Source organism: Daphnia magna, linkage group LG7 (assembly GCF_020631705.1).
Source record: "Daphnia magna isolate NIES linkage group LG7, ASM2063170v1.1, whole genome shotgun sequence".
Classification (NCBI taxonomy): domain Eukaryota; kingdom Metazoa; phylum Arthropoda; class Branchiopoda; order Diplostraca; family Daphniidae; genus Daphnia; species Daphnia magna.
In genome coordinates, this window is record NC_059188.1 from 12,569,816 (window position 1) to 12,588,221 (window position 18,406).

The window sequence follows — 18,406 nt, forward strand, 5'->3', positions numbered from 1 at the left end:
GGATGACAACTGGAAAGGGATCTCACAGCTAAAATAAGTGAATGTCTACGAAATACAAAGGGCTAAAATAAAACAACGGCAACAATTAATCATGATCAACCATCCATCGGCATATGCAAAGTGATCGCTAAATTAGTCGAGGCGTACTCCCAAAATAATCGTGTGTGAATACATACAAAGTGTAACACGGCGGGCAAATGATTAACGTAAAAACGAATTCGAATTAAGTGGCCCACCGTGAAGTCATGTAGTAAGGGTCGTTCCCGCGTGTGGTCCGGCGGTTCCCCCAATAAGGCGTCGTCACATTTCACGAAGCCATCTTCGAAGAAAGATAAGGGCGACAGTGGTAATTAATTATTATTGGTACTAAATCACTTATGCAACTCTTGATTTCTTGCGGCCAGACAGATAAGAATAAGGAGGGAAAAAAATTAATATTCGTTCGAAAATAATTGTTGATCGCGATCTCGCTAGATGACGTCTTTTTCAAAATTATGTAATGTAAATAGAAATCATTCTGTTGGTTACAAACGCTTCGTAGTCGCTCGTAGAGATTGCGGTTATTTGAATCAGCTTGTGATTTTATTTTTATATTGAAATGACTTTCATGAAACTGTTATACTTGTCCGCAATCGATTTCGGAATCCAGTGGATTCTTTGGGGGCTGGCAAGTTGGTTAAAAACCGAAAAATTCTACGATTTAGCAGGTAACTTAAAACAAAATACGTGGCATTATAACCCGTGGCATTGACTGAGACATTCCGTATTTACTGATAACAAGGATCATCAACGTTTGCCTTGATCGCCTTCCTGGCGTACAATAAATACTCCACTGGTCACATTCGAACCAAAATACAAACAACTGCCATCCTCCTTTGGGCAGTTCGGTATGTTGATATTGAACATGTTTATCTATAATTTTTAAATTCTTTATTTAAAAACAAACCGTTAAAACAGGCTGGGATTTTACTTGTTTTCCCGAGTACTGAAAGAGGGACACGATAGGCGATTCAAAGATGCCAAGGAAGATCCATCAGTATTTTTTGTTTATTGGACATTACAAGGTACCAATATGAAAACAGAGTTCTAGTACATTTAGAGTACAACCTTGCGCTTTCAATGCAGGAGTCTGGGTGATTGTGACTTTGCTTCCATCGTTGCTCATGGTAATGCAAAGGAGACAACCTCCCCTCAGCGCCCTTGATTGGCTGGGCTGGTTAATGTGGCTAGTTGGTTTCATCACCGAAGTCGTGGCAGATTACCAGAAAAGTCAATTCCGCAGTAATCCGGCTAATGCCGGAAAATTCATCAACACGGGCCTGTGGAGTATTTCTCGTCATCCCAACTATTTCGGCGAAATTCTTCTTTGGTGCGGCCTCTTCACTAGCGCCTCCTCCACCTTCACTAATTGGTGGTATATGATATTATTAACAGCTCTAGACAGAAAAATGAATTACTAATTCTTCCATTGTCCCTTGAACAATAGGGAATATTTGACAATCTTGAGCCCAATGTTCCTGACTTATCTCATCACACAAATGTCTGGCGTTCCACCGTTGGAGAAATACGGTCTGCAAAAATGGGGTTTGCTTCCTGAATACCGGGCGTATTTGAAGAATACTCCAGTACTTGTCCCCTATCTATAATTGAATTCTACTTAATGCTGTTCGCTCTCTCTTGTTGAGAAAAATATTGTACACAAGAGACACATTATTTTCAAATTCTGTTGATCAATATATATTGGTTTAACGGTTATCAATTCTATGCCACACCAAGACACACGCACATGAATAGATGGGACTTGCAAACCAAACAAATTACAATATCGAGAGAAACAAAAAAAAACAAATGGTTAAAAATGGAGAAAGGCTTTGCATAATAAAGGCATCGAATTTCTTTAAATAAAAAAAAAAGCCACATAATATTATATCTTAAGTAGCAAGATGATGGCAGATGTAAACATAGAGAACAATGGCGATCTCGAGACGTCTGTACACATTCAAAACAAAAGGAACTGGTTATTATAATAACATTGATAATAATTCTTCTTCTTCAAAAATAAAACAAGTCAAAATAAAAATAAATAAAAATAAAAATATATTCAGTCGTCGATGACTGGAACGTCTGAACTTTTGCTACTCCTTTTTGTTTTGTTTTTGTTCAATTATCTTTTTCTTTTCACACCAAACTCGAAGAGCTGATTGTCCCGGGTGGGAAATGAGATTGCTCATGGTCTGGAACGGCGAACCTTACTCGAGGGTAGGCCACTACCCCGTTTTTGCCATTTTGATGGTGATAATAGCCATTGGTAGACGAACCGTTTGTCATGGCGGGCAACGTCTGGGCCAAGTCACGTGCAAAATGCGACTGGAAATTCTCCATTCGACGGGTCGACCGAGGGCTGAGCGTTGCCGTATTGTCTCCTTCGGTCGATTCAGCTGGCCCTGAAACAACTAAACGATAAAACAAATTGCAAAGGCAAAACAAACAAAAACAAAAACAAAAACGTTACCCGAAAGAGAAGGTGACGGCCCTTGCGAACTTTCTCCGGGCCGCGTGCTGTAACCGGAATCGTTGTGACGATCTTGATCGTCGTGATACACTCGCAAATCGTGATGATTATGGCCGGCAAAATGGCGGGCGTAGAGTACCGGATCGATAATAACGCCCAGCAAATTGTTGGCCGGGTGATCCGCCTGATTGGCTTGATGGATATCCACCACGGTCGTTGTGGCCGTCACTCCATTAAACATTTGAATGGGCGTCGTCTCGGACGTGCCCGACGATCCGGCCGTCGTTGTATCCAGATGGTAACGCGGTAAGGGCAAATTGCGGTAAGTCAACACGCCGGAACCGTTAGCCACTCCGGTGGGTTGGTGTGGCGGCTCCTGGCCGGCCATCACGTACGAGGGTAGCGGTTTCGTAATGGACGCCGGATAATCGTAGTTTTCATACCTTTAAACAAAATACAAAATAAAATAAAAATAGGACGGCCGTTTATTTGAAGTGAATCTAAAACGCTAAACGTCTTTAACGGTTCATTTTTTTTTACCTGGAATCAGAGAGCATGGACGCTTTCTCTGAACTGATGATGGCCGGCGGTGGTAAAATGATGTCCTCGTCTTCCGATTCCTCCGATTCTTCTTCTTCTCCCTCGTTTTCATCGTCTTCCTCTTCGTCTTCTTCGGCGTCTTCGACGACGTTGCCGTTGCAATGGCCGTGATTGCGGCGCTGGTAGTGTTCGACAATGGCGTCCAGTTCCAGCTGCTCTTGAATGCGCGTCAAGGCCAGCCGATTCTTCAGCGCTTGCAGGGCTTGCTGTTTGTTAGTGGACGCTTCCTGGACACCTGAATCCAGACCCAACCTGTCCATCGTGTACTGGACCTCGTTGCCCGCCTCATGCGGCGCTGGCTGCTGGACTTGGTCGGCGGCCGTGTCGGCCGGCTTCTTTTTCGACGCTTTCGTCTTTTGATTGTTCCATTGCGGCGGCTGGGCAGGGTCGTCGGAATCGCGATGAGAGTGCGACGTTGCCGAATCGCTGACCAGTTCCAGGCAGTTGGGCAATGGCGGAGTCGAGTGTCCAGGATCGTCGATGACGATGCTGTTACGCACCCGCTGCAGTCCAGCGGCGCTGCTCTCCAGCCCGAGGCTGTCGACCGTCCGCTGGAGGCCCTGCAGCTGCTGTTGAGTGTTGCGTTCCAGGCCGTCGATTTTGGCGTCCAGTCTCAAGTGGGCAGAGTCCAACCGGTGCAGGATCTCCTGTTTATCTTTAGCCAGCCGACATTCCAAACGGTGGAGAACTGGGCCGCAGTAGCACGTCGGCACGCCCACCGGACCTTTCTGAATTTTGCCCGACAAGTCCAGGAAGTATTGCTCGCCCTTCTTCAGCGGCCTGTCCGGCAGCGCGTTCAATTTCTTGTGTAGCAATTTGGCCAATTCCGGATTGTCGTGACATCCGTAAGGCGAATTGACAACGTGGCCGTTTAACGCCTTGGATGACTCACCGGCCGATCCATGTTTCTCTTTCCTCTGTTTTTTTTAGTTTTTTTTTTATGAATAAATTAAATCAAAATTCAAATTAAAAAAAAAAAAACAGTCGGAAAAGACAAACAAACAGAAAACAAAAACAAAAACTGACCCTTTTCCTTTCTTTGGGTTTGGACGAGTTACTCCGACTTCCGTCCTTGCTCGAAGCGGTGGCGCTGTCCGGTTTGAGCCTCTTCGATTTCGATTTGGTGCTGCTGCTTTTGCTCCGATCGTGGGCGTGAGTGCCACGGGTTGCGCCATTGGCAGACGCCTTGGGCGATTTGACAAGCATGCTGACAATCTCGTGAAATTCCTTCCGGCGGGCGATATCCACCGCATACTCCCCTTGCTTTAAATACAATTTTTAATTATTATTGATTTATTTATTTTCAATGGCGAATTAAAATTAAAAAATAAATAATAATAAAAAATAAATTAAATTAAAAAACTAAAAGAAATTTTTTTTTTTAAAAACCTTATTTTTGACATTGGTCGAACAGCCAGCGGCGATTAAGATGCGCGTCAATTTGCGCCGTCCCATGGCGGCGGCGATGTGCAACGCCGTGTCTCCGTTCTTTTTTTTGTTGTTTTCGATTTTAAAATAAATAAATAAATAAAAAAATAAAAAAAAAGAAAATGCTGGTGATGTTGGGAACATAAATTGTAAACGTCAACCAACAGGGGCGTACCTTGTTCTGTTCCGACACGTTGCACTGAGCGCTGACCAGGATGCGCATGACTCCCGCGTGACCGTAGCGACCACTCGTGTGCAGCGGTGTGTCACCATACTATTTATTTATTTATTTAAAAAAAATAATACATTAACGTGAATTCGATTATGTGATCAAACAATGAAATGGAAAAAAAGGAAAAATCCAAATGAAAACTAACGTGATTTTTTGCGTCGGGATTGGCGTCGGCCCATAGCAAGACCCTGCACGTCTCATTGTGGCCGTTCTGGCAGCACAGGTGTAGCGGCGTGAAGCCGGCCCGGTTGACGGCATTGACGTTGGCCTTGTGCTGGCTCAGAACAGTCACCGTCTGCGAGTAACCCCTCCAGGCAGCCTCGTGCAAAGCGCTGTTGCCGTGCTGTTTTTAATCACCAATTACACATAAATTCGCAATTGAAAATGAATGTAACTAGGGATCGGCCCCGATTACCCGAGACCCACCTAACTACCGGAAGGTACTGGCGTTACATCGTCGCGCCAGTACCTTCCGGTAGTAAGCTGGTTCTCGAGTTATCGGGGCCGATTAAATTAATGTAACATGTCTCTATAAAAGAAATGTGGCACAATATTTAATTCGAATTAAAAAAAAATTAAGCCTCTCAGCTTTGAAAAAAAATTATGTTGAACGCGGGAGTGGGAGGGGGGGTCATGGGAGAATAGGCAGTTGGATGATATGGTAATTATGATGCGGGAAAATTTAAAAAAAAAGGAAATAATCATCGTTACGACACTGATTGCCGTACAGCTTTCTGCGCCGTGAATAAACAGCGTGTCGATAGTCACGCGAATCGAATGTGTCATCGACGAAATGCAAACCAGAAAACAATTGAGCATCACACCGTTTGTGAATAGATAGCCAACATTTTTCATTCATCATTTAACCACTAATTTGAATAGAAAAAGAAAAATGAGATTTTCCTTTGAATCCATTCGCCTCGAGGCTAAACCCCCCGCGGCCATTTTCTTGTATGCAAATTAGCTTTTATTTCTTTTCTTCTTCTTCTTTTATAACAACGTGTTAGACCAATACACACGGGCGACAACAAGTTGGCCACAATCTCTCGTGATCGATGTACAACGATTAGTCATCGACACCAACAAAAAAATGTGTCATCTTCGAATTTATCAAAAGAAATCAGCTGATACTTCACGGCCATTTTCGAGAAAAAAAAATAAAAAATCGGGAATTTTGAACGATGTTTCGAATTGAAGCGGATGACAACCGACAAATCTCTTTCCTATTTATCAAAAGATTTTTTTTATTCAGATTCCCTTCCTCCTCCCCCTTCCCCCCCTGCTGTGCGTTTGTAAAAAAATAAAAAATGGAGGGCTGGTGTAGGTAATTTCCCATATCGCGTCCCTATTGTGCGCCACACAAATAATTTTGTTTCGAATAAAAAATAAAAAAAAGAAGGGGGGGGGAGGACTTACGAGTGAATCTTGGTGGTTGACGTCAGCTCCGTGTTTGAGCAGTTGGTGAACGATATCGACGTGACCTTCGGCAGCAGCCCTTTGCAGAGGAGTGGCCGATGCCTGAAAAAAAAAAAGAAAAAAATAAAATTGATTAGACAATAAAACACGAACTATTGAACACGATCGGTGCAAGAAATCGATGACGATGGCGCGTACAATCGATCGTGAAAGGAAACACCAATTTTTCCCAATGATGTTGTACACATACAACATCGACATTTAGATATAAATTTTTTTTTTTGTTTGAAAATTGTACGTCTCACATGATTAACCGTTGGCTCTTGTATGATGGTGATTACACACACACATGTAACAAAAATAAGCGAAGGGAGGAGACTTTGGGAGCTGTCGGGACACACCCCGGCGATCATCTTTGGACAAAAGGTTTTGTTTTGTTTTGTTTTTTCTTAAAAAGAGAAATGGAGACGGAAGTTGAGTATAAGCCATCGATCAGCTGGTTGTGGGTCTCGTCTCCATTTAAGGCCAGTATTATGGAAGACTGAAAAACTCTCTCTCTCTCGCTCCATTATTTACATAAATGGTGAAACGTATACATAAGGATTCCATAAGTCGCACAACACAATGTGTTATGTATTCCCCCCCGAACACAAGCTGCAATGCATGTCTGACACTACACACATAGTCGGCTGCTAACACGGTTCACGTAGCCAACAAGGAAGCCGTTTCAATTCTTATGAAATAACAACAACAAGATCAGAGCCTCTTTTAACGCGACCTCTCTCTAAATCAATAGCCTCAAATGAAATCACATTTCACAACGATGACGAACAATCTGCAACAAAAACGTGCATCGATTCTTGATTTGAAACCGCTGTAGGGATGAATTCCGTGTGTATAGACTTTAACTATATTACACAAACAGCATTTCTTCGGCGGTCAGGGGCTGTGGAAATGGATAAGATTTCGTGTTGTTGTTTGAAGGCATCATCTTCGTATCGTTGCATTCGTGCTGCTGTAAACAGACGGTCCCCTCGGTGCCCCCTGATGATCGATGCGCTAGACAGAGCCCCATCATATTTTTTTTTTTTTTTTTGTTTTCCTAATTTGCATGTCTACGTTATTCTTTTTTGGGGGGGGGGTACTGTACAAAACGGTACTAACTAATATTATTCCATTCTCTTCTTCTTCTTTTTTTTTTTTTGAAAGATATGGTCGTTCAATAAAAGATGAGAAATGCGGCGTTGCCGTACACATAACTAATAATAATAATAATAATAATAATAAAAAAAAGGAAAAATTATTCAAAGGACTTGGAGGAAAAAAAAAATTAAACGGCGCGTGTGCCGACACGCGAGAAAGACGAGGTGTAGGTTTTTTTTGTTGTTGTTGCTGTTACACACCTCAAACTTGTGTCATCATCAGGTAGTTAAGAAAACGGAGGAGGAGAAGTTTTGAGTTTTGTTTGGCTATCGACTACATCCTGTAAAGACAGGAACTACCGGAGCGTCCGCAACTTGAACGAGGGTGTGTCATTTCATCCGTGTAATAAGCCCCCCCCCCTTCAAAAAAAGATGAATTTTTTATTTTTGGTAGGGGGGGATGAGTGAATCCCGACATTTTGGCTTAGATTTACTTCAAAAAAAAGAAAAAGAAAGAAAGAAATAATGTTGGAATTAGATATACGATTTTAAAAAAGGATCTCGAACAAGTTTGAGGCAGGGCGTGGCTGCCAACGGCACGTCTAAGTTTTCTCCCCCTCCGTTCCCTGATTTGATCCTAAATGTTCAGGGACCACAGCTTTTTTTCATTTTAAAATAAGACACAATAATTATTACGGCATTATTAAACCACCGCACTGTTAGCCACGTCGTACGGGATTTTTCTTCTTTTTTTTTGTGTTTTTTTTGCAGACGAAAACGAGGACATCAATCACAAACGTCTTGCGGTTTTTTTTTCTTTCTTTTTGTGTGCCGTCATCTTTAAGGAAAATTTTAAAAATTAAAATCCAACCGACAGTAGGTGAGGGAAGAAGAAAAAAAAAAGGGCGGAGTTGAAACAATTTGGCAGCAGACGACAGATCATCGACTGTTGTGTAACACACAAACGCCGCCATCATTTTTTTTAATTTTTCACGGTAAAAAAAAAAAATAATAAATTCTTGCTGGGAGGAGGAAGAGAAAAGGTCGTGAACTCAACACCACCGCAAAAAAAAAATAAATTTTTTCTTAAAAAAAAAAAAAAATCCTAAAATTTCAGGGCACGACCGACACATTTTCGTGTAAAAGAAAAAGAAATTTTCTCTACTTCTTCTTCCAGGGTGTCAGCTAATTATAATAATCACGTACGCTACGGTGTTGTGCTGCCCTTAAAAAAGGAAAAAAGAAAAAAAAAAAAAACGTGCGTCTACCATTTTGATTGAATACGATTTTCAATCTCGTGATTTGAACCGTATAGATTTTTGATTTCCCGCCACCGTAAATCAGAAAAAGGAAAGAAAAAACAAATGGATCGTGAGTTTTGTTAGACATGATCAGCTTGTTGGTTAGCCGATCGAACAATCCCAAAAGATTCGCAGCAGATCGAGCAGGCGGAGTCGAAGCAAATCGAATGAAATTATAAAATGTTGTTTGATGAAAAAAAGAGAAGTAGCCACACACACAAATAAAAGAAAAAAGAAAAAACGAAATGTTTAAATCGTGATGGATTAGCTGTGATGGAATAACGTGATCATGACCGAGAGAAGAGAATCTTCTTCTTCTTTGGGTTTCTTTCCTCCCGAAATAAGAAACCAGCAGCTGGAGGCTACTACTGTCTTGTTGTTTCAAACAGTTTGCATTATCATCCCATTCGTTTGATGACGTCCGTCGTGGAACAAGCTCAAACCACCGTCGGACAATCGCCTTTAATTGAACGGTCACGCAGAATGGACGGCCGCAGCGAAGAGAGAGAAACTCTCAGGCAGGGTTGCCATTTAGCGCGGCCAATACCTTTCCAAATTCAAATTGCGCGCCCTTTGTTTTTTGTTTTTTTCTCCTCTTTTCTTTAATACCCAACGTTTCACAAAAACATAAAACAAATGAAGAATACATTTTCTAAACAAATGCAAATCTCTCCACTCATAAGAACTTTTTTTTTTTTTGTTCTTTTCGATGATGAACGTAATCGAGCCTTGGCTTGTGTAACCTTTCATTTGTGTGTGTGTGTGTGTGTGTGTGAACCTTTTAACCTTTAGTCGACGATGTAAAAGCCGGATGCTCACGAAAACCTTCCCCCCCCCCCTGAAAAAATGCTTTCATCGTGTAAAGAAAAAGAAAATTACTTTAAATGTCTATTAACAAACAAAAAAAAATTTTGTTTTTAGGGGGGATTTATGGTAGAGGCTACGCAATCTGGCAACGTTGCGTAATCAACGGGGGGGAAGAATTCGAAACATTTGCGCAATGACAAGAGTCGTGCGGATGAGTGCAAAGCATCGTGACTCTACCCCCAAAACGGAGGCTTTGAAACATATCCACTGTCCAAAATAGGGTTCGGCAACTTGTTGCAATTTCAGAAAGTCTTAACGGATTTTCGATTTTAAAAAACATTTTTAATGGCCCTCCCACTTTGTTGGGGGGTAAAAATCACGAAGGGAAAGAAGAAGCTCGTCTTTGTACCTCGATATTTATTTTTAAATTTGTGAATAGAATTGGACAGTTCTTGAAGAGGGGAACACAAAACCCTTTTTTTTTTGTTGTTGTTGTTGTTGTTCCTTTTACTGATGGAAATAATGATATTCACATTGTTGGGCCTTTTCAGCCCTGCCAGTATAGATCTAACGATGATTATCCCTCTTTCTCAAAAATTTCCATGAGAAAGGCGCAGCAGCAACAACAAAAAAACAGGGGGAGAAAATAGAAAATAAAGAGCCTCTTCTTTAAAAAAAAAAAAAGAAAAGAAAAAAAATATGTGCGACAGTTTGACAGGAGCGGCTCTATATCGTTTCCAACATTTCTAGACAAACGGTTGACGTCTGTCGCAGTTTTCGAAACGCGTCATTTATTTATAGACACACACACACACAGAGAGAGACACAGAAAGAGAAAGATTTCAACTGTGTCCGACACGCACTAATGGCTAGAAACAGAAGATGTTTCAAGCGACGCTAAACGATGAACCGCTACGTTAAAAAAAAATATTTAAACCCCCCCCCCCACCAACTAATTAGACAAGACGACTATGATCGTCTAAATGACGTGACTGCGGCTTTAAATGACGTTTAATCTGCCGTTCACTTCTTTTGTAAAAAGAAGAAGTAAACCGTGTTAAATATCCCCCCCCCCCGTTTCTTTTAACATCCCTCTAACGGGAAAAAAAAAATAAATTCTAACCCTTAAAACGCCGCGGGCATTTCAAAAAGGGTAGGTAAGAATGAAAAAGGCCATTACGGCACGCCATCGATAGATGAAGTCTAACCGACATCACGAAAAAAATGAAAAGAAGGGGGGAGGAGGGCTATAACCCCCCCCCGTAAGAGACCACCCCCAAAGAGATCATCAAACATCCCGACCGAAAAAAAGTAAAGAAAAGAAAATCTTCTTTTGAGAGCTTCAGGTGAATCCGACGTTATGATTAAGACCGTGTGTGTATGTGTGTGTGTGTGTATATCAGAATAGCAGACGAAAATTCTCTTATCCCGTTAGAAGTGGTCGACAAAAGAAACGATTTTTCAAAGGATAAACACAAAAAAAAAAATGGAGGGAGGGGAAGACCACCCATTCGTAGATTTGAAATGAAATTTAATCTTTAAATTCAAACCCCTTTGCAGTTGGTGGGGTGGTAGAATAAAAATGTATTTATAAAGAGGGCGGTTAGCGTGTAAATTCCAATCGATTTACTTTGATGACGTACACGTAAGAGTCGACGCTCACGAATTGCGTCCCCGCATATTGCGCCACGAATGAGTGAACAAAATACGCGTCTAATTCTACTTTAAATATGCGCATTTAGCGTGAGTTGTAAAAGGCCATCCATCAGAATGACGTCATAGACGAGACACGCAAAAACAAATTATGATTTCCGACTGTCATTTATTTTTTATTTTTTTTTTAGCGGGACCAAAGGAGCCACTTGAATCGACTTTCAAGGATGTCAGCGAATTTTTATTGAACGAAACCTCCCCTCCTCCCCCCCTAAAAATTTTTTTTTTTTTTTTCAAGTTCATCCGGCGGTCTGGACATTTTAACTTCAAGGAAACGACCGTCTTTTGTTTTTCTTGGCTTCAAAAAAAAAAAAAAGAGGAAGAGTTGCTTGTTAAATATTACAGTTAAATGTCAAAACGAAATTCTGGCGGCTGCTCAACACACACACACACACAAAATGAGCGCGTGTTCGAATCGCCATAAACGCTTCACTTTTTTTCGTGTAATTTTTGTAGGAAAAAAAAATGGGAGGAGAAAAGACATAAGAAAACGTTAAAAAAAACATACGCGTGCCGTTTCAACCGGAAAGAGGTGGTAACAAAAGAAAAACTTTCCCTCCCCTGGAAATTCCTCCACCTTACGAACCCCATTGTGTTTGTGTGTGTGTGTGTGTGTGCGTGAGTCGATGTTGTTTTGTTTCTTGTCCGGTTTGAAGAAATTTTTTTTTTTTTTGAAAGAAGGTGACGCAATTAAAAATGTGGCGGGAACACGCCATTTGAAAATAAAAAATTCGATATCGAATGATCGTTGCAATTGCATAATATTTCAAAAAAAAAAAACATGAAAGAAATCAAAGAAAAAGGGACTAAATTCCTGGACAAGTTTCACTCGTCGAGAGTAACAGCGTATCGAATGTGTTTCAAATATTTCTTTTTCTTTTTACTATGTGTCTGTTAGAATTTGATTATACGCATTTTTTTTATGCTATTCCTGCCTTACCTTTTTCTAACCCAAATATCAATTGACACCGGAACCTTTTCTCTCTCTCCCTCCCTCTTTATCGGCATTTTTTTTTTTTATTATTCAAGGAAAAATGAGAAAAATGCATAAATTTGCATATAATTTAAAAAAAAAGAAAAAAGGAAAGACTCAAATTTAAAAAAAATATATTTAAAGGGGGCGAAATGAAAACTTACCAATTCAGCGGCTCGGGCGTCCAATCCGGCCGCTAGGAGCGAAGCGGCCGTCTCCGGACCATTGGCGACACTAACGCCGTTGCCATTTGCTGTTATTCCCACCTGCGGTGAAACAGCAAATTAAAAAAATGTAACGGTTCATAAACAATTGTGTTTTGACTTGTACTCTCGTACACGATCTTATTTGATAACCTCATTAAAATTCAAATTAAACCAAAAAAAAATGAAACAAATCAGCGCCAAAGCGGGAAATTCAAAATTCTTCCAATTTTTCAAATAAAAAAGAAAAAAAATGCAACCCACTTGAGAGTTGAATTTTCCTAAAAATAGTTTTTTCAAGAGCCGCTGTGTATTAAGACCGATATTTAGAAATAACCCTACCGTCCTTTTGCTTTTCGTTTATTCTCTAATACGATAGAGCCCCAAATGACGTCGGCCAATGCACACAACACTTGCTTTTCTTTTGGGTTTATGAATTTTCGCCGCTATGCTATTAAAGCCTCCAAAAAAAAGTCGCCCTCCTTTGTGTTTAGATTCCTTAACTCGACAGGAATGGGGGGGGGGGATTTACCTGGCGGCTTTGTGTTATACAAGACACCGGTTCCCTACAGGGCACACGCATCCACGTATTTCTTTTAAATATTTAAAAAAAAAAGTATGGCAAACAAAAACCAAAGAAAAACAAAAAAGGGGGGATGCCACGCCCCTTTTAAAAAATTAAAATCCCCTCCCCCTCCAAAAAAAAATAGACAAATGAATAATAAAAAAAAAAAAATGTTTTACCTCTCGTTGTTGTTGTTGTTGTTGCTGCTGTTGTTGCGTCGGCTGGCGACCCAATCCGGCAACGAGCCGGAATTTACGCATCTCCTGGCGTGTGATTGATGCCTGCGGCTTCTCTTCCGCGTCGACAAGGAGCAATCACTTCCGCACTACACATCACTTCCCGCCGACGAGAAACAGCAGCTCCACGACCACATGCGTTACACACGCCAAGGCAACGAAAAATGCCCAGTTCTCTCTTCTCCTCTGCTGCTGTTAAAAAAAAAAAGAGTCTCTCGTCCTTTTGATTCCGAAATGATGTTCTCCTCCCCAAACAATCTGAAAAACAAAACAAAATAATTATTCGAGGCTGACTTTTCAAATGAACAAAAACAAAACTCTTTTGTGCGATTTTTAGACAATGCCCATGTAATGAGCATTCGATGTTAGGGTCATTCATTTTTTTGGGGGTCTTTCCAATTTTTGTTTTTTTCTTAAATGACGTCACATCTCTTTCCTGGTTATTTAACAAACAAGGAAAAATCCCCCACCTCCTTTCTGTTGTGAACAAAAACAAAAAGGATTCGTTCAGACGTCCGACTGAAAACAAAACCTACTGCAACAAAAGAACGACGCCCTTAAATATTCACGGCGTCGGGGCGGCACCGACGACACATACGGGACACGAGCCAAACAAAACAACAAAAAAAAAAGATTTGAAGGGCGGGAATTTCAAAAATAAAACAAAATCTTTTCCCTCTGTCTGTCTGTTACTCGCGCAGACATGAAAACTTTGAACTGCTGCCACGTCAGTATTACACACACACAGAGAGGGGGGGGGGGAGAGATTGATGTCCTGACTTTGTACGTCGGGGGAACAAAAAAAAAATATATAAATAAATAAAAAATACGGCACGTGTGTATAATTTCAAGACAGAAGGGGGGGCTAGACAAAAAGAGGAAACCCGAAATCCTCTTTCGGGAAACGTGAGGCTTCTTATCACTTTAGTTTTAATACACTACACTTGATGTTTTTGCCTTTGAAGAATTAAAACAACAACAACAACAAAAAAACAATCGAGAAAATCGTGAAATTCTTCTTGTTTTTAATGACATTAATGACGTTTGCGTCAGAGCTCTATACATTTCTATAAGACCAAAAGTCTTAAAAATAAGTTAAAACATATCCGGTACATTTTCGTTCTATGGTTTTGTTTTTTTCTTGAAACATTTCTTTAGTGTTTTTCTTTTTTTTGGCTAATAGCAGCAACCACAAAGAAAAGAAGTTCCATCATCCGGATAATAACCGTCAAATGCACATTCTTTATTATTATTATCATATAGAAGGCACCGACGTAATGCTTCTTTTTTTTTTTCGGACTACTTACTCTTCTCTGCCTGTCACGGCAGAGAACTGAAATATATTTGACGCAAACAGCCGCAAAAAAAGAAAAAATAAGAAACGTTTTAGCAGCTATTTTAGTGAGCTCTGGTGGCCACATAAAACGAGCGGACCATCAGAAAGAAACAAACCATTAAAAAAAAAAAAAAATCGACTTTCTCATTCATTTCGTTTCCGGACTTGTTTCACGTTATGGCTGCAAAAAAAAAAAATGATAATAATAAAAAATTGCATAAGAATAATAGTAAATACACTTATGTCTTTATTTCTTCTTATTCTCGCACCACCATCTTTTTTTTTTATTGGATAAGAAAAAAAAAAAAACCTTTTAGGATGGAATCGATCAATGGTTTTAGTGGTGAACGATTTTCGTAATCAAAAGATGATGCTGATGGAACGCCCAAAGCGCCCCCACATGGCCACACACAAAAAAAAAAAGATCCACATGGAAAACACAAATTTTCCTTGATGGAAAAGACTAAAAAAAAAAGTTGCCATTTTGTTTGGGTATAGAAGAAACGCGCACAAACAAAAGGCAGAGATCACGCCGACAGGCCCATACGCAGAAAAAACGAACAATTTGATGATTTGTGAACAGCTCGTATGGATGACGTCAATCGCCTATCGTCACGAGGAAAGGCGAGTCGATTCTTCAAGAAGAAGAAGAAGAAAAAGAAGAAGAAAAAAAAATCTTTTGTTTTTCCCCTTTTTTGGGTTTGCATTCGCCTGATTACCCAATCGCGCAACCCACGCCCAACGAAAAACACTAACTTGTAGAGCTGCTTTGAGACGGGCCAAAAAGTCATCGGTCCGGTCGACTGACTCCAACTTGTTTTCCATCTTCTTTGTTCACCTCTTCTCACAATTTTCTTAATTAAAATTCAATTATCGAAATATTATCTCACGTTTGTCAAATGTGTAGAGAAAGAAAACATTTTTTGTTTGTTTCAAAGACAATTGAAATGTCCATTTTTTTTTTCTTTCTTAGAAAAGCCAACGGGCAGCAAAAAAAAAGAGTGTTGAGTTAATGAGTTGAAGAGATAAGGCAGAGAATTAAAACGTGAAAACAAAAAATAAAATTAAGTTTGTTGATTTTGAAAGCAAGGGCATAATTTAGTTTGGCTTCGTGTGAGGGGTCCAATCGAGACGATTTTTTTGTTGTTGTTTTGAAGTAGATCAAAAAGGCATTTAAGATCCATCCATCATCGAAAAAGCTCTCCCTGAAATTCGTCTAATATTGTCGGGCTGGTGGTGGTGCACAGCTTTTAATAATTGGTGGCGAAAAGGGAATCGAAATGATGATGAACGTTCCGTCAAGACGATGCTTGGAATATACAAATACACATTGTTCTTGGAACCAGTTTGGACGTGGGTTTAGTTAATTATTTCATCGCCAGTTGTTTGGGCCGTGCACGTCGTATGCAAATTCATTTTGACACGGCCTGTCGTTATGCAACAGCCTCAAGGAAACTCGGCCGTCAAATTAGAACTGTCAAGCTCAACAAATCCGGTTTGACTTAACGAACGACATCACTTTGTAGACGCAATTCTTCGGAATGCCCAACGCACACGGCCAGCACATGTAGAAAATAGAATTTTTTTCAAAACGAAAAGAGTCCAAGTCCATGATGGCGTCAAGTTATTTTCCATGTTGAAAATGTTTAGCCGAGCGTGTTCTCATTCCTTTCTTTTTCAAAATGTATTATTTGCCATTTGTCTCAATGTCAACGCAAAGTGAAAGGAGGACCAAAGACCCGACATCACGACTGGCCTATACGATTGAAAGGATGTAACAGAAGAGTCTGCTGTTCCGTCACGCTGAATTTGATTTTTTTTTTCCCTACCGAATTTATCAAAAGCCTCTTTTGATGGCGACGAAACATTTTCTTAACGAGAAGAAAATAGAAAAAGAACCGGGCCAGTTTGGAAAGGGTATTCACGCGTGTTGAATTGGTTGAAACATTACCCAAAATGTCTGATATTTCTTTCGTAAAATTTCAATTGAAAAGAACAACTTACCAGATTCAGCAGTGGCGCTGCCAGCGTGTGCACAGAAAATTAAGCAAATGTTAATGATAAGGACAGAGACTTCTAGAAACTCGCGTCCTTCGATTTTCCTCGATAGGGCACACAACACAGCACACAACAACAACCTTCAACCACAATTGCACAACAACTTTTAAAGTTTTTTTTTGGCTGTTTCAATTGTCTAATTGTTGTAATCCGTCGTCGTCTCAATCGAGTTCGGTTTCGACAGCGTGGTCGTGCAGAAAGGACGACCGTCTTTTGTTTTTATGTTCGTCTGCTTGAGCTGAAGTAATCCCAGGGTGCGTTTTAATCGCCAGACACGACACTTCACTGTGCGAAAAAATCAATTCTGATCAAACTAAAGAAACCGAGCATCGAAACTATCAACGATCCGACTCAGACCGTGTCCAACGGGCAACTGAAACAAGAGTTGGGAACGTTTTTTTGTTCATCCAAGCCTCAGGTAGGTTTTTTTAGGTTCACCCCACCTCCTTCTTTCGTTGTTACGTGTACCACGTCATTTTGGTGGGTCCTGGGCGGGGTAAAAAAAATGGGGACTGGCTTTTTAGTCGTCGAAAAATTCGTCGTCGTCGTTTTCCTTTTCTTTATTCACGTTGAAAAGAAAGTCTTGGGTTGAAGGTGCTGCTAAACAGCCGCAGGGCGCCGCCATTTTCCCTCGTTTCGGTTCTAACGTCGCGCCAGGTGCGTTGGGACCTGACGGGGGGAAAAGGAGCAAAACGAGGGAGGAATGAATAGAAAAATACGAATGAAATACGAAAAGAAAACCTATAGAGGAGAAACCAGTTCTTTCTTTCTTTTTCGGGTATTACCTTTAGCAGACAACTTTACAGCACACAGCTCGCGTGGGGAAAAATCAAGAACGGACGTCGGGACTTGTGTACCCCCCTCAGGGCTAAAGTCCCGGAATACCCTATAGGTATAGTTCTAATTTACTGCTAAGATGTGTTTTTTTTTCTTTCCTACTTTTAACGTGTGTGTTTTTCTTTTTCTTTTTTTCGTCGTGAATAGATATACTTGTCTCTTATTTCTTTCCACATGTAACACGCCGGGGCCTGAATGCAGAAGCGTTTTGTTTTTTTCGTGAAACATTTTGTTAGAATCACGATAATCCGATAAGCAAAACAAATCGGTTATATTGCCTGTTTTCACGAATCAGCAGCTGATTTTCGAAAGATTTTTATCGAGCTATTTGGCCAATTTCCAATGTAGCGTTGGTTTGGCTACTTGAAAAAACATCTATTAATAATTTGCTTGGGCCATGCTCACTTTTTTTCGGGGTGTTTACACATTTTGTTGTTGTTGTTTCCTCGGGAAAGATTGTTTTACGATGTATAAATATGTTGGACATGTAAAATGCGTCAAACATTAGTATAATATTTAGATAGATCTTTTTTTCTTTCTTTCCCTTTTAGCCTTTTCCAAATTGAAAAATAAAAAGGGACAGACAATAAAAAAAAAAAACCTTTGGAGGAAAAATCTTATCTCTCTCTCTCTCTCTTTCTCTTGTGTGGTGTATAACTCTTGAAACACACGGAAAGGAGCTTTCTTTTTGGTAGGGGGAACAACACAAACAAAACGTATTTAGACGGACAATAACATGTGAAAGAAACCTTTAAACAACCACATATCCTGGGCCCCCGACCCGACTTTTATATTGTCAGGCGATGATAGCCAGTCCGTTTGGGACCCCACCAATTGGGGAAATATAAAAAAAGGGGAAAAAAAAAAAGAAAAACTGACAATGTCATTAGAATAAGAATGAGCTTCATTGGCCCCCAGAAGCGCCGGGGCAAGCTGACTGTTGTGAACAGTTAAAAACAATTTAATATTTGAAGAAGAAAAAAAAATGAATACGAAAATTGTTTCATCATAAAAACTAATATCTATATACACCCGAGAGGAAAATAA

At 40.3% G+C, this 18,406-nt stretch overlaps 2 protein-coding genes across 4 annotated transcripts; one reads left to right on the forward strand and one right to left on the reverse strand.

Annotated features, from left to right (window-relative positions):
- Window positions 1-504: 504 nt before the first annotated feature.
- LOC116928095 (3-oxo-5-alpha-steroid 4-dehydrogenase 1) lies at window positions 505-1,755 on the forward strand. Of its 2 annotated transcripts, none has more exons than XM_032935175.2 (5): window positions 505-707; window positions 782-887; window positions 958-1,064; window positions 1,126-1,411; window positions 1,487-1,755. In XM_032935175.2, exons 1-5 carry the CDS (start codon window positions 599-601, stop codon window positions 1,644-1,646), a joined length of 768 nt encoding a protein of 255 aa, XP_032791066.2. In that variant the 5' UTR covers window positions 505-598; the 3' UTR covers window positions 1,647-1,755. The 2 variants fall into 2 exon arrangements, with proteins under 2 accessions (XP_032791066.2, XP_032791065.2); XM_032935174.2 differs by having other exon boundaries at window positions 507-707; window positions 1,126-1,414.
- LOC116928087 (ankyrin repeat domain-containing protein 18A) lies at window positions 1,722-16,947 on the reverse strand. 2 transcript variants are annotated; one of them, XM_045177416.1, is made up of 11 exons: window positions 16,469-16,947; window positions 13,072-13,386; window positions 12,289-12,390; window positions 6,189-6,290; window positions 4,918-5,115; window positions 4,716-4,814; window positions 4,502-4,600; window positions 4,139-4,375; window positions 3,053-4,029; window positions 2,513-2,955; window positions 1,722-2,453 (listed from the first exon to the last, which is right to left on the reverse strand). In XM_045177416.1, the coding sequence occupies exons 2-11, from the start codon at window positions 13,150-13,152 to the stop codon at window positions 2,179-2,181; spliced, it is 2,613 nt and encodes an 870-aa protein (XP_045033351.1). In that variant the 5' UTR covers window positions 13,153-13,386; window positions 16,469-16,947; the 3' UTR covers window positions 1,722-2,178. The 2 variants fall into 2 exon arrangements, with proteins under 2 accessions (XP_045033351.1, XP_045033352.1); XM_045177417.1 differs by having other exon boundaries at window positions 1,722-2,444; window positions 16,469-16,944.
- Window positions 16,948-18,406: the final 1,459 nt, after the last annotated feature.

Excerpts from the sequence above, each read along its gene's own strand:
- LOC116928095 (XM_032935174.2), top strand. The coding sequence starts at position 599 with ATGACTTTCATGAAACTGTTATACTTGTCCGCAATCGATTTCGGAATC. Across the intron at positions 708-781 it reads AAAATTCTACGATTTAGCAG|GATCATCAACGTTTGCCTTG; the intron begins GTAACTTAAAAC and ends ACTGATAACAAG. Across the intron at positions 888-957 it reads ATCCTCCTTTGGGCAGTTCG|GCTGGGATTTTACTTGTTTT; the intron begins GTATGTTGATAT and ends CCGTTAAAACAG.
- LOC116928087 (XM_045177416.1), bottom strand. The coding sequence starts at position 13,152 with ATGCGTAAATTCCGGCTCGTTGCCGGATTGGGTCGCCAGCCGACGCAA. Across the intron at positions 4,030-4,138 it reads AACCCAAAGAAAGGAAAAGG|AGGAAAGAGAAACATGGATC; the intron begins GTCAGTTTTTGT and ends TAAAAAAAACAG. Across the intron at positions 2,454-2,512 it reads GCCGTCACCTTCTCTTTCGG|TTGTTTCAGGGCCAGCTGAA; the intron begins GTAACGTTTTTG and ends TTTATCGTTTAG.